This window comes from Harpia harpyja, chromosome 3 (genome assembly GCF_026419915.1).
Source record: "Harpia harpyja isolate bHarHar1 chromosome 3, bHarHar1 primary haplotype, whole genome shotgun sequence".
Classification (NCBI taxonomy): domain Eukaryota; kingdom Metazoa; phylum Chordata; class Aves; order Accipitriformes; family Accipitridae; genus Harpia; species Harpia harpyja.
The window spans coordinates 21,699,055-21,713,486 of record NC_068942.1 but is presented as its reverse complement, the minus strand read 5'-3'; the positions used below and the strand labels follow the sequence as shown (position 1 = coordinate 21,713,486).

The 14,432-nt window shown below is 39.6% G+C and overlaps 1 protein-coding gene and 1 long non-coding RNA gene across 9 annotated transcripts in view; one reads left to right on the top strand and one right to left on the bottom strand.

Moving 5' to 3' along the window:
- Positions 1-11,584, bottom strand: part of CEP162 (centrosomal protein 162) — a 51,682-nt gene extending 40,098 nt beyond the window's left edge. For 3 of the 8 annotated variants that reach the window (XM_052781589.1, XM_052781592.1, XM_052781593.1), the window contains exons 1-5: positions 11,291-11,466; positions 10,207-10,292; positions 9,250-9,340; positions 4,070-4,208; positions 362-472 (exon numbers count right to left, since the gene is read on the bottom strand). In XM_052781589.1, coding sequence (XP_052637549.1) covers positions 362-472; positions 4,070-4,208; positions 9,250-9,309 — 310 coding nt within the window. In that variant the 5' untranslated portion in view covers positions 9,310-9,340; positions 10,207-10,292; positions 11,291-11,466. The other 5 variants (XM_052781590.1, XM_052781591.1, XM_052781595.1 and 2 more) reach the window with 5 other exon arrangements.
- A 29-nt stretch (positions 11,585-11,613) lies between these two features.
- On the top strand, positions 11,614-13,981 carry LOC128139358 (uncharacterized). Its single transcript, XR_008234343.1, has 2 exons — positions 11,614-11,954; positions 12,043-13,981. It is a non-coding gene; the product is annotated as an uncharacterized LOC128139358 (long non-coding RNA).
- The last annotated feature ends 451 nt before the right edge of the window (positions 13,982-14,432 follow it).

Genomic DNA, 14,432 nt, shown 5'->3' with positions numbered 1-14,432 from the left:
AACAGTGAATATTAATATTTCTTGAGTATGAAATACAGAAAGCATAAGAGATTTTCTGTTTACTAAACATACTGATTTTTGTTTAGATTTTCAAAGTTATTCCCCTACGCACACTGGCTTACATTCAATACTGTCTGTCCTACTACATCACTACAGGTAGTGACGTATGATGGAACAACAAGTGAGCAAAAGTTCACACAGTTATTAGTTTCTTCTGGAAATGACAAATGAAGTAAGTGGCAGCTTGCTTTCAGTGACAACACATCAAATGGATGATTTGCAAAGGATTTTCTACAGGAAATGCACTAGTAATACAAAGCTGATATTGAATAAATATAACAAAACCTATTTAATCAAATACCAGACTGGGAATCTGAATGGGGACTCTTTTGTTCACTATTTTCCACTATTTCAGCATGGCTTTCCATCAGTTTCTTCTCTTTTCTCAGTTTAACAAATCTTGTTTGAAAATCTTGAAAAGTAAGACAAACAGCAAGAACAGACAGGCAAGCAAGACAGGACAGGAATTCTTATTAACCAATTTCTTTTCATCATTTAAATGACAAAAGCAAGTAGAAAGGACATGAGTTAGTGGTAGGTCTTTAAGCTGTCAAATAGGGAAGACAACATTTTGAATCACAATTTGCACATTTCAGTTTAAAGCTGAAGAACAAAGAGTTCAAACATGCCTTGAATAACAAGTTGAGTTATTTTAAAATGTACTTTATACTTCTCAGCCAAATGAGCAGAAATGGTCTAGACTGTTTACCATTAATTTACAAAAACAAGTGAAAACAGGCTATTAGTTTAAATCTCTACGTATTTCCTGGCACTCCTGTAACAAGATGCCTTAGAAAAAACAATCAGACAACAAATACATGTATAGCATATATTTAGTCTTCCAGTCATCTCTCTGTATCTTTCAAGAAAGTATGATATAGATACCAAAGTAATGCAAAATGAAAACCTCAAACTGGAAACAACTTATCAGCTTGATGCGTTAGTCAAGCTAATTAGCTAGACTTTGTTAACATAACAATATCTCTACACAGTGCCACCCAAACACATCAACTCATACATATGGAGCCCGTATTTGTAATGTGGTGCCGCACTGTAGGTAGAGGTAAGATTTATACATTTACATAAGTTTGATTCATGATGACAAAACACTTAAAAAATAATTCTATTAGCTGACAGCCTGTTAACAAAGTCCTGTCTGCAACTAGTGTGGAGGTTCAAGCCTAGAAGAACACACAAGGATCTCCACAAAATTTCAAAGCATGCCAACATTACGCTTTTCAGAAATTAAATTCAGCTTATCTCCGTATTTATTACCATCACAGCAATATTATTATTTTTTTCCACAGGACAATTATTTTGCTATGTAGGGCACATTTAATAACCTTATAAAAAGCAACAAATCTAAATCATCTTCTCAGTCATTCCACGCAGTAACTTCTATTGCAATGCTGCTGTGCCTTCATCCATTATTAATACATCTGAGCAACATACTACACAACATACAACTGCTGAAGAATATTAGATCTGGCAAAAGCGTATTTGACAAAGTACTTGGAAGCATGCAAGACAAACAGAGAGACACACAGAGGAAAAAAGGAGCAGTTCTAGAAGCCTATCCACACTGAATTCCTTACAGTCACCTGACCTGCCATTTTAAAACACTGCAAGTATATCTACATGAACTAAAATCATAGCATAGTTTGTAGTGTGTACACACATGTATAAATCCCCCTTTATGTGTGGGATTCATCATTCTCAGTTATAGCCACATAAAAGTTACCTACTTTTGTAGCTGCAGAGGAAAACTCAGTTTATACTGAAGGCGGCCAAGTTGGCCTCTGCAAATGGCTCTCTTCTGTCTCCAAGTTAATTGCCCTACAACTAGACTTTAGTTAGCAGAATGGCATTCATCATAGTACAGATTGCTTCTGTGCTGCGCAGTTCCTAATCTATCACAGCATATGTTAATACAACTGCTACCATTTGCAAGTGTCCAGTGTGACAAATACAGCCCTTTCCTCATGGGATGATACAACAAAGAGCTCTGCTTCATGCCACAGAGCTATCCTCTTCTTGCCAAGACAGAACCTGGAAAGCCCTCTGGTAAAACTTAAAGGCCTCTCTGCTTGCCAATATTAAAGTACTAGGTGGCATATGGCTTACTGCATGTGTCCCACAAGCGTGGAATTCTATGCAGAGAGTGATGACAGAGATGTAGATGAAATAAAACTAAATCTGGCTGGCAAAAATGGTGCTTGGGGAAGAATTCAGTGCACAGATCTAGCATATTTGCCCCATGTTCTTGTATTCTCAGTTTAACTATGTCCAACTGCCAAGATATCTTGGACCTTTAGTTCAAAAAGCATTACACACAGATTACTTTCAACTCCTGCCGAAATAATCCAGCCCCTCATCAAGAGTATGAATATGAACAAGATAGCTTCTTTCGCAAGTAAATAGATTCCATACTGGCAAAACTGAGTAGGTTCACCTTCTGAATGTTTTCCTGTTAAAGGAGAAGCTTTTTTTAAAAGACGCCTTAAAAAGTTTACCAGAACTCTTTTTATTTTATACCTCAATAAACTGCAGATCAAGCATGTTTCAGCTCTAATAGCTTTACCTCTGGTTAAACTACACTGCTGATAAGATATTCTTAATTTAAAAACTAAAAGTGGTAGAATTGGTTTGGATGGGAACAACTTGATACAATCACATTAATTCTTCTGATTCTGCTTTGCATTGTACTTAACCTATACAAGCACTGTTCTCTAAAACTTGTCATCACCCTGCCTTTCAAGTACCTGTTCCAGTGCTTTTTGGTTTAAGCAGCATGAGAAGCATCAAAGTGCTTTATGGGTTGCCTCAAGCATCTCAGAAAAAACATGGAAGAATGCTGAACTTCTGAAGTCACCTGAAAATTTTCTTTGCTAGTATGTAGAAAAAGGAGGTCATGCTAACCACTTAATTCTCACACTTTACCCAGCAAGAACACTCTGTCCTTCCATTTTTTCAAAAGCTGCACGGAAATCATAATATCTCATAACTACCTGATAGGAACTCTCTCATATCCATCTGAGTCTTCCAGCAACATCTTAAAAGGACAGAGACAGATAAGCAGTCCAGACGACACCTATTAGGGTTATGCCTAAATGGCACAACTGCTAACTAAGATTTGACTCCTAACTATGACAACACTGACCGAAAGAGCTAAGCTTAAAATTGGAGGCTACCAGCAGTATCTTAACTCTGTCATATGAAAAACTGATTTCTGGAACTTTCTGTTAAGCTCCATTTGTAAGTTACAAAAATCATGAAAATAAGAAGCCACCAATTACTACAAGAACAAGAGGCAATCACCCTGTGGAAACTAACTACTCATAGGCTTTACTACTGAAAAATAAAATGATGAAGAAATGGAAAACTAGAGGTAGAAAGCTTGCAAACAATAATATATTTTCTTTCAGAACTACGTGACCAAGTCAATATTGAACTAGCAATCATGTCATCACAGCCCTTTTACCCTTAAGCCATGGTTCTTGGCAAGGAAAATGTTGAGAATACTGACAGACAGACATCTTTGAACCAGCTGCTGTTGAAGTTTTTCTGTGCTTCCCCAACCTATTACAAATGTTGTAACTAGCATAAGATCAGACAAATTGGTCTTTTTCCTCTCCAGTTTTGAAAACAGAAATCTATAAAAAGTCCGTATAAGGAACAGGTTGGTTACAAAACACACCTACAAATATTTCAGCAGAATTCATACGTTACTTTTTCTAATTATCTTACTATTTATACTGTTTACTCTTTACAAGTTTTAATAACTTGAAAGCTACAGGAAAAAACAGTAGAAAGCTTGCTTACAGCTTGAATACAATCCCTTTTAAAAAAATACAATTACATTTGAGTTTTATACTTTACAAACTTGCATTGTAATGTTCTAAAGCACTTGAGTGGCATCAACTTAATCTGAAACCAGGCCTACATGAAGTATGAGAAAGAACTAGCCTGACCCCCTGTGGCCAAAAATTTGCAAAACTACATTATTTACCACCATCATCCAAATCTTCCTCAGATATCCACCACGGCACTGAATCCTTTTTCTTAGTTTCTTTTTTCCTGGGCTGTCCCAATGTCTCAAGAATGCTGGATTTTTTCTTTGAATTTCCAAGTGAATCATCTGAAAGAGACTGAGTCAATTGCATACAAGATTAAAGACAGCTTTACATTTTCACATTGCTAACTGTCTTTCAGCCACTCAGTTCTGGACTTTTGAGTTCAGATGCGCCTCTTTACTCCCCACTGTCTGCCTTTTTTGTATATGCATGACAAAGTTGAGTAAGAAACAATAACAATAGTCATGTGGCATAATACTGTATATTATAACAACCCCACTGCCAGAATCTGGATATGTTAAAGTTAACTGCTTAGTAGAGTAAATGTTCAAATAAACAGCATAATCAGTTCTTTTTCAGTTAGTTACAACATATAAGAACCAAAATCCTGACTACATCCCTGAAGAGAATGAAGTAGAGCAGAAACAGTTTTGCCTTAGCCTTCCTTTGTACATGAACAACACTACTAATATTCTAAAAATAAACCTTCACAAGCAACATTCTAGCTGCCAGCAAATCAGATTTCAGAAATTAATTTTATACTTTGTGTTCATGGAAATTAATAGAAATGCCAGAGCCATTCCTACCCAACTCTGTGTATTAAGCTTTCATATGTGCTAGTCACCCATGCCAATTTTGACTGATGGCTTAAATCAATGGAGAAAAAAAGTCTATGAGTATGAACATCCTATGAATTTAAGTTACTGAAGAGTAATGGGAAGGAAAAGACCTACAGACACTTCATAAGACAGCATCACTTTTTTTTAAGTGATGCTGCTTTTTTTAAAAAAAAAAAAAACAACTAATCTCTGCTCTTTTCCTTTAATAAAGCTCTTTGTGGCTTACAGCAGGCTCAGAGCCACAATTAGCTTTCCAGACATTGAACAAGGAAATATATTCATTAAGCTAGCGCACTGCAATCTTATGTGCTATGTATTCTTTGTACTTAAACTCAGTAAACATGGGGTTAAGGGCAATGACATACTTTTTATTTTTATCTAATGTTTTAGCCATAATTGTTGAAACCAATTGTCCTGAAGTGTCTTAACACTGTGAACAGAGTTAGCAAAAGCCATAAAGCGTAAGAAACAAAGAATTCACATATGAAATGCATCATATGGAAAAATTTCAAAAGCTTCACTTTTGTAATAGTCACAAATAAGAAAATGTGATAATATAAACAGAATACTAGAGGCAACAGGACTGCGAGTACTTAATATGTAAAACACAAGAGGGTATTTTATAAAAACAAGCCTCTGCAGTCCACTGCCTGATTCCTATTGCATAAAAAGCACTAGCATAAAAGCCTACCTTTACTACATATCTGATGCTTCAATTTATATGGGCCTAACAAGAACATCCATAAATCAAATGCCAATTATCCAAAACTACCATTTAAGAAAAAAATTATTATAAGAAAATAATATTCATATAAATATCACTGACCGATAACATCTTTAGAGCTTATAGTTTCACTTGAGAAACTAAATGCCTGTCATACAGTCTCAGAAAGAAAATTTAAGTGCTCTGAGCCTTGCACTTTAATAAAACACAATTTTAATAAATTATGAAACTGCGAGACAACAGGATGTATTGCAATTTCTTTAAGTTGGCTCAGTGACATAGGACAAACCAGCTTTACATTCTTAATAAATGTCCTATAAATAACAACTTCCTTACACAAGTCACAACACAAGTACTAGTGCCATTGTCCCCAAAGGTCGGACTGCCTCCTGCTAGCTAGAAGTACTAACAGGTGCTTGATGCAAGCTCTGTTATCGCTTGCTGTTTCTTTTACGACTAACAGTACCCTCTACTCTGCAAGCAGAACTTCAATGATGCTTGTACTCCTTAGAGTATTGTAACTAAAGAAACTGAAACTCCCACAGGTTGTTCTCAAGTTCTGGAAACTTTCTATGTCCAGCCATCTTGTCAACTGCAGACAGTAAAGTTGCAGCAGCTGGGAAAGAAATGCTGACACAAAAATACTAGTGCATTTTTCCCAACATGTCAGTTGTCTCAACAGTGAAACTTACAGATTTTTTTCTTCCTTTGAAAAAAAGTAAATAAATTAGTCAATCAACTTTTTGGACCAGTAATGGCTTTTCAGTGCCACTAAGTGGCACTGATTTCTTCCTTCCCCTCTATAAAACAGCCTGTCAGCCTTTCAGGAGCACAGACACAGGGGGAAAAAAAAAAAAAGAAGTGTCAGTTGTTTAATCTCAACTTAAATAAAAGCCCAAAGAGTCAGTTTTAAGAACTGGGACAACTACATGGCACATAATCAGCTTACCACCTCCTATACACATGAAGGAACTTAAGTAAATAGGTAATAGAGAATTGGATCTGAAACACTCGGACTTTCATGACCAGTTATCCTAATTATTTTACAAACCAAGTCTTTTTCAATGAAACAAGTCTACTCCGAATTATATTTTTAGTACAAAATAATATTTTAATATATCTGATCTTTTAATAAAAATTAAAAATGTTTTTCAAACATGGTTTAATGTGTAGTGTTACTCTTCCAGGTGCTATACTACAGATTTTCTAATAAAGATGGTGTAGCCTTTCCATTTGAAAGTCTTCCTTCTCAGCTGTCCATGAATATCAAGTAGAACAAAAGTCAACCTAGAAGACTAGAAGGAGACAATGGCTTTTTCATAACTTTGCTTTGCTTGAACTGTCATCAAAAAAAGCAGTTAATTGAAGCACTGTGTATTAGAAAGAGCTCCTCACATTGCATGTCCCAAGGGAACTTCACAGCCAACACTCTGAAAACCTAGGAGCTATACCAATATGACAGATGATGCTTAAGGGAAATTAAAGTGACAATAGGGGAAGCACGCTAAAGCAAGATATTGGTGGTGGGGAGTGGAAGGATCACAGGCACACAGACAATGGAGGAGGAAGAGAAGAATCATGGATGACAACAGGCTGTTCTGGCAAGGGGTTGGGAATAAGCGTGACCAGGCAGAGGAATCGTTAAAAGACCTATCCTACATGCAGTAATTGTTAATGCACATTGTGTTTCCTTCTGTTTAATGATAAAAGGCTAGAAAAACCTCTTCACTGATAGCTTTTAAAGTTCAGTGCATATGCCAAAAGACTTAGTTTAATCCTATTAGACCTGCATCATCCAACTGTATATACAGTCTTGCTTTTAACTTTGTATGTTTTAATCGCTAACATACATACAACCCTCCCAATAAAGGAAGTTTCACTAACTATGAGTTATTTAAAAGGAAAAAACCATCTTGCTCCATTTCTTTTCTGAAAGATTTGCTTAAACAATATTAAGTCTTCCTCAAACTACTAAGAAACAGTTTTTGCTATTCCCTCCTCCACTGTTACACTCTCAACACAAACATCACCTACGCAGCAATTTCAAACAATGGTGCACACCAGTTTCTCATCTTTCTAACAATAAAAGGCTGCACACTTTATAAAAAACAAAAGCAAAGGGAGGGACATAACAAAAGATGCATGCGTATAAAGTAAGAGAGTAGATAATGTCATTGTTGTTTAGGTCTGTATCTAGCTGGCAAAACAAAACAATGCATATTTTTAAAGACTGGACTGGCAGTATATGTGTTTCAGCAAGCTTAAACACCTTACATACATACAGTTTTAATTGTTTTTTTATCGTTTCAAAGTAAGACATGAGTTGTTAAAAGTTATGTTCTCTGGAACACGCCAAATACCACTTAGAGTAATTCAATACAGCTATTTTGACATTTTTCTAGCTTGAGCATTCTCAATGTGGGCAATAGCTGAGGAGCAAGGAGAGCATGTCAAATGAGGAACAAAATACTAAAGCAATCGTATGCAGAGTTTTGACAGATGCGCAAAATAAATAAAAGAATAAACCTGTTTCTCTTCCCCAGAGCAACTCCCTTCACAACAATAGTAAGTAAAGAACTTTTGACAGAAATGCAGAGCCTAATTTTCTATTTCTACTAAGATTAGTAATTTCAGTGAATTCAAGAATTTTAACTCAATTACATCATCAAATTTAAGTTATTTGTGAATTGTACATTTCGGATGGCATTTTGGTTTTCTATTCTCTCAATTTAGTATTGCTCAGTGAAGTTACATTTACTCTGTATCTGTAAAAATACCTCACAAGCTGCATGGTCAAGGCAGAGTTACGGACCTACTTGGAAAAGCTAAAATCTTCTTGAAAAGAAGCTTCTGGTTACTACAGATCTTTACTACACAGTACAAGTGCAATTTTTATATAATCTAGCACCTACATTTTTTACAAGTAATCAAATTGTAGCACAGCCTCTACATCAAAAAAACTTTAAGCATACATTACATATAACAAAAGACCCACAGAATATTCTCTGCCATGATCAGCGACACTTATAGCCAGTGAGAGAATCTAGTAAAGTCCTTATGTATGCGGTATTTACACCTTAGGGTTACCACGCTGCCCTCTGGTCTATCAGACACACAAATTCTGAAATTACAGGTCTATTTGCAGTGAAAAAAACATACCAAGTTAGGGCATTTTGACCATGTCTGATAATGGTTAGCTTAAGTCATAACTCATAGACTTGTATGATTTTGCCTGTACTAAAAATCATCGAGCACCATGAGGAATAAAAGGAATCGAATTAAAATTTTCTAATCACTACAACATACTTCATTTTGTTAGGATTAATACAAGAATTTTTAAATAGAAGTCAGTGAAATTTGGTATTGCACAGAAAAATAAGGAAATTCTTAAAAAATAGCTTGTGCCTACATCCAGGAAAAGTTTTTTATCTCATTTTCAATTATATATCAATCTGAAGCTTCTGCTACTAAATAACACACACAATCAAACTGAAACAAAAATCAAGAAGCAAGGGCTTTCTGAAGATACAACCTAGCAGTGACAAAAAAATTATTTAATCACAAAACTGTTCTCTTGATTTCAATATAGCAAAATAGTATGAGTTAAGTTTAGCAATGAAGTTAAGACTTTGCAAAAGACCCACACCTAAGACAGCTATGTCAATTATGTGATAAAAGCACAGCTGCACCTTCCATTTCATATTATTCCATACTCAATTTTCGCCCTGTATTTTAATAGGGAAAAGGGATGTGACCTTGCTCTGAAACATACCTCTTTCAGAAACTCTTCAAACTGCTCATCTAATTCTTCTTTTGAAAATCGATGAGCCATAATCTGCAACTGGATGTTACCTTCCAAACAACTGAGTTTAAAAACGAAGATAGAGAATGAAAATAAAGTTAATTAAAAGCATTCTGAAATTAGAAGTGCCTAGTGATTTGCTGCTTTCTAGAGAGCTATAAGCAAAAAAAAAAAAAAAAAATCTCGAGAGAGATGCCAAATTTCATTCCTCCCACCCCTAATCTAAATTATTTACTGAACGAGACAATCAATGCAAACATACCTGGATTACCCAAATTCCTTATTATCAAAATACTAATTTCCAAAACAACGGTTTCAGTATTTAAACTTTGAGGGATAAATAACATATGATTCTCTTCACCATCTTTACATTTTTCTTCAAAAGACAGCTCTCTTAGCTATGCACAATTAAACATTTTGTCAATGATCAAACAAGAATCCGCTGCAGTAATACTTCCCACCCATGTTAAGGGCTTTTAACTCCTTTCTATGTTTCTTCTCCAAAACTGGAGACATCTGGCATTATAAGTTTTGTTTCATAGCCTCTGCTGTGCTTAGGACTCAGTAAACGATAAAAACATGGAAGTCTTTTAAGATTAGACAATGACATTTGGTTTGATCTGTCCTGACACAGAAAGCCAAAGGCACTTGCCCCTCTCCCATTCCCAAAAGTGTGGGTTGACTTCTCAGGTATAAAATATGCCCCCCACACAAAACGCTACAAAGCTTTTGTATATCACAGTGCTCAACACATATGGCTACCTTCAAAATTGCATGTGTATAGCAGCATTAAACTACCCTAGCATCTTCCTGGCTGAGAAGTGCTTTGTAAACATAAAAGGGCTAAACATTTGCAGAAATGCTCTTACCATTAAATAAAACTTCTCCCAATATGGAGCGCTCTCAGTACACAGGACTGTTACCTACCTAATAAATTGATTTTGACAGGCGAGTTGTGACAACTGCTTCCTGCTTTCACTCCTTATTCATCCATAGACCACCCGACACTTTGGCTTTGGCAGTTAAAAAATAAAAAAAAAAAGTTATAGCAGACTGCCCAGACTTTGAATTGAGTAAGATATCCTTATGTAAGCACTTGGACAATATCTCTGAAAACACGGTAAGAAGATTAAGAATGTTACCTCTCATGACACACGTAATCCAGTGTCCTTTTATACTTTTACATCAAAGAACACTAGATGCTAAACATCAGGTGCTTTAACAGTTTACTAGCTGTGCCAACTACTTCAGCAAGCAGAGAATACTTAATTCCAGCCTTACCAGAAAAACAAACTGATTCTTCTGACATCACCTGTACTTCTGTCTACCTTATAGTTACAGCTTTTATAAAAACTAACCGTATAAACCTTTATTTTTCAAAAGGACAAAAAATATGTCGGACAATTTCCATAACAGAAGATTACAGACAAACATTACCCTTACCAAATACAGCCACACCTTTAGAACTGGAGGCTTGCAAATGACTTTGTACATAAAACAGAGAAGTCACTTGCTGGGGTATTTGCTATAACACAGTGCGGAAAGCCGAAGTTTTGGGAAGGTATGGCTAAACCACAGGGCTGAAGGAAAGCTTCTACAGCCTAACACATTTCAGGTAATCTTTTAACCACCCCAGCGCTAGGACCAGCCGTCACCCGGTCCTCCTCCAGCTTCCCCTAAAGCAGACGCCGAGCTGGCACAGGCGGCGGCCGGGCAGCAGCAACAGCCCTGGGGCCGGCGGGCCGCGCTCCTGCCAACCCCAGCCGCGACTCCCCGGCTCTCCTCCGGCCGGAGACGAGCGGCCGGCCGGCCGGGAGGAAGGAAGGAGAGAGAAGAGCAGCCCCCGACGGGGCACCGCCAGGCCGAGCCGGCGGGTGGGGCTCGGCTCCGCGGCCCGAGGGGACGCTCCAGAGAGCGGCAGGGGACCGGGGAGGAAGCGGCTCAGAGCCGAGCGCTGCCCTGAGGGCGGGCGGCCCGCCCGCTGCCCTGCCTCGGGACGCCGGCAGCGTACCTGGCCCGCGTCGGGCCCCTCTCCGTCATGGCCGCCTCCCTCGCCGGCGGCGCGGTTGCCTAGGAAACCCTCCCGGCCACCGTACCGCCCGCCAAAACTGACCGCGGGGCGGCGCGTCACGTGATCCCCCCCACCCCACCGGCTTTCCTCTCCCCCCCCGCCGGAGACGCGGGTGGAAGACACGTGACGGGGGACAACGGGGGGGCCGGCGGCCACTACTACCGTGTCAAAGGTCACCTCCCCTCGTCCCGGCCCGGTCCGGTCCGGCCCGTCCGGCGCGGCTTGGAGGCGGAAGTCGCCGCGCGGTGACGTGGGACGGCGGCGGCGGCGCGCGCCGGGCGTTGGGGAGCGGCGCCGCCTACCGGGTGGCGGGAGAGGGGCCGCCTCCGCCGTGAGGGGGAGGTCGCGCCGGGATAACGCGGCGGCCGGCGAGGCCCGACCCCCGCACCTGCCTCCGGGGCTGCCAGCGAGGCGGGGGGAGGCCGCTGCCGGCCGCGGGGGCTGCTCCGTCCCGTCCCGTCCCGTCCCGTCCCGTCCCCCACTCCACCTCAGGGACGGGCTCGGGGCCCGCCGGGCGGGAGCGGAGGTCCGGGACGCGGCGTTGGTGGCCCGGTCGGGCCCGGCCCGTCGTCCCCTCCCCCGGCCCGCTGTCGGTTCTGCTGAGGTTGTCGCGCTGTTTCTGGCCCCTGCTCTCTAGGAGCTGCGCGGGGTAAAGCGGGGGGATTACAACAGAATTGGGTTTATTTCTCCAGCCGGTGGCGATGCGAGGCCGGCGCAGAGGACCACCCCTGCTCCTGTTCGGGAAGCCTGCGTTGCCACCTGCAGCCGAGGTCTCTTCCTCACGTTTCTGAGGGAGGCGCTACTCCGGGAGTCCTTCAGCTAGCTGATCTTCTGGAAAAGCAAGATGGAAAGAGTTAATCGCTTCCCCTAATGCAGAGGTCAAACCCAAACTCATGCCTTATCGCTCTTACGCAGAAATTCCCTTCTAAAGCTTTTCTAACGTTTCAGCCTCAGATGTCGGCTGCTGTGCTTTTAACGCATTTTAGCACATCTCTGCAAATGTTTAAAATAATGCGGAGAAATTAATGACCCCTGTTTCCCTGACCACTGTCTCTCAAATAACCACAGAACAATTGCAGTCTGTGCTTGCATGTGCTCTCCAGCTAGGGTCTGTCAGTTGTGTTTGTTGTGAGAGTCACATTGCTTTAGGAATTTTTACGCCAGCATTTAGTAAATGGCAAAATAAAACAAGCTCACTTAAGAATACAAATGAACGTTGTTCACACACGCACATACACGTTTTGATTCTCTGTTGGGCAGACTTGGAATGAAAAGATTTTGAAAGAAAGTTTTCTTCGGCGAGTGTTGGATACTCATTGCAAGTGAGAAACTAGTTAAAATCCTATTACTGTCTCTCATTTCCTGTTAGCTTGAGAGATAAAGACCATGCTTCCAATATGGCCTTTATGTATCCCAGATTTTTTTATGCCAAGTATAAATTACAGTTTAAATTCATCAAAGCAAAGAAATGCAGGCTCTGTATTTTCCACCCAAGTCTATAGGATTTACTTTGCTAAAGGTGCTGCAGTGCTTCTTTCAATCAGACCTTTTGTCTGCAGATGGAGTATTATATTTTTATTTGCAAAGTATGGGTCATTCATTTCGTCTTTGTGCTCAACTTCTGCTGCTGTCTATGGGAAATGTGGGAGCTGATCAAGGACAGGATGCCCACATAAACTAATATACTAGAACAATTTGTTAAGCGTGACAGCCTACTGCTGGTGAAAACATCAGTTTCCAGCGTTTGCTCTTTTCTCTCATCTCATGAAAAAGCATGGAGCGAGGCATGAGCATTTAAAGAGAAATATGGAAATTAAGGGATGTCAGTCTGATGCTGCATGCCTTGATCCTGCTCAGATTTAAGCCAATGCAAATTTTGCTGTTAACTTCAAAGCAATAGCTGTGACATCATTCATTGATCATGAGAGTTACTTCATATATAATCAAATAATCACATCAAGGGCTCAATCCTGCAAGCTGCTAAAAAACTGTTGCACATTGAAGCCTTTCTGTTTGCAGAAAGATGTTCAAAGAGGCTTGTACAAAGTATAGAAAAATGTGCGGAGTGATCAATGCTGTTGGAAACCTCAGTGCCCATATGGGAAGGAAAAAAAACCCAAACCACTCTTGATGACTGTGGTGGAGAGGAGGCATTGCCTGGTGTTGAAATGTCATCCAGTGCATTCAAATAACATGCACAATAGCCACTTGAAAGATTTTCATTTCCTTCTAATGCCAACCAGTTGGAGCAGTTTTCTCAACAGCTCTTGACAGTGGAGCTTAAAAAATGGAGAGCAGGGCTAGCCATGAATTTCAGCCAGGAACGTGGCAATTTGGGCGGCAATGTTAATAAAGCAGAAAGGCGGTCACAAATTCTGAAATAGATCCTGCTGGACAGAGCCCCAAATTATAAGGTAAAATTCTGGCTCTGCTGACATGGGTGGGAAGCCTTTGTTGACTTCTGTGAAACCAGATTTTGCTGCTGTAGTCGTTGGCTTCTCATTTAAATGTGTGGCATGTGTACACTTAACGCATTTTTTTTCTCCAGGTTGCTAAAATATAAGGCTTCGTGTATTAGAGTAATAATTTCAAACAATTGATGGTGAAATTAAAAGGGATAAAATATCTATACTTTTGGTTTTGCTCATCTCATTTCAGATTCGTATAATCCATAAATGTCAATGGGGAAAAAGACATCAAATAAAAAAAGAAACAAAACGTCTGCCACATCCACTTTGGCTGAGGCATTGCATTAGATAGTATTTCAGTACTGAACTTGCAAATATGTGAAATATGAGATTATGATAACAAATATTTAGCCATATTCTTGATTATGTTTTTTTAAAGGTTAACAGTTTCATACTGAATGAAAAGCAAACAAACACTGGTGAATTAAGTTAAAACTGCATTCTCTGTGCATGCCCACTGTGATAATACTTCCTTACATGACTATGCAATAAAACCCCTTTCCAGTATACACATCAGAAAAAGGAAGACCCTTCCATAAAAGTACAAGTTGCACAGGAAATGGAAAAATTATGTGGAACTGTATTTTGTGTGAGAGAAAACAGTAGTCTGTCAT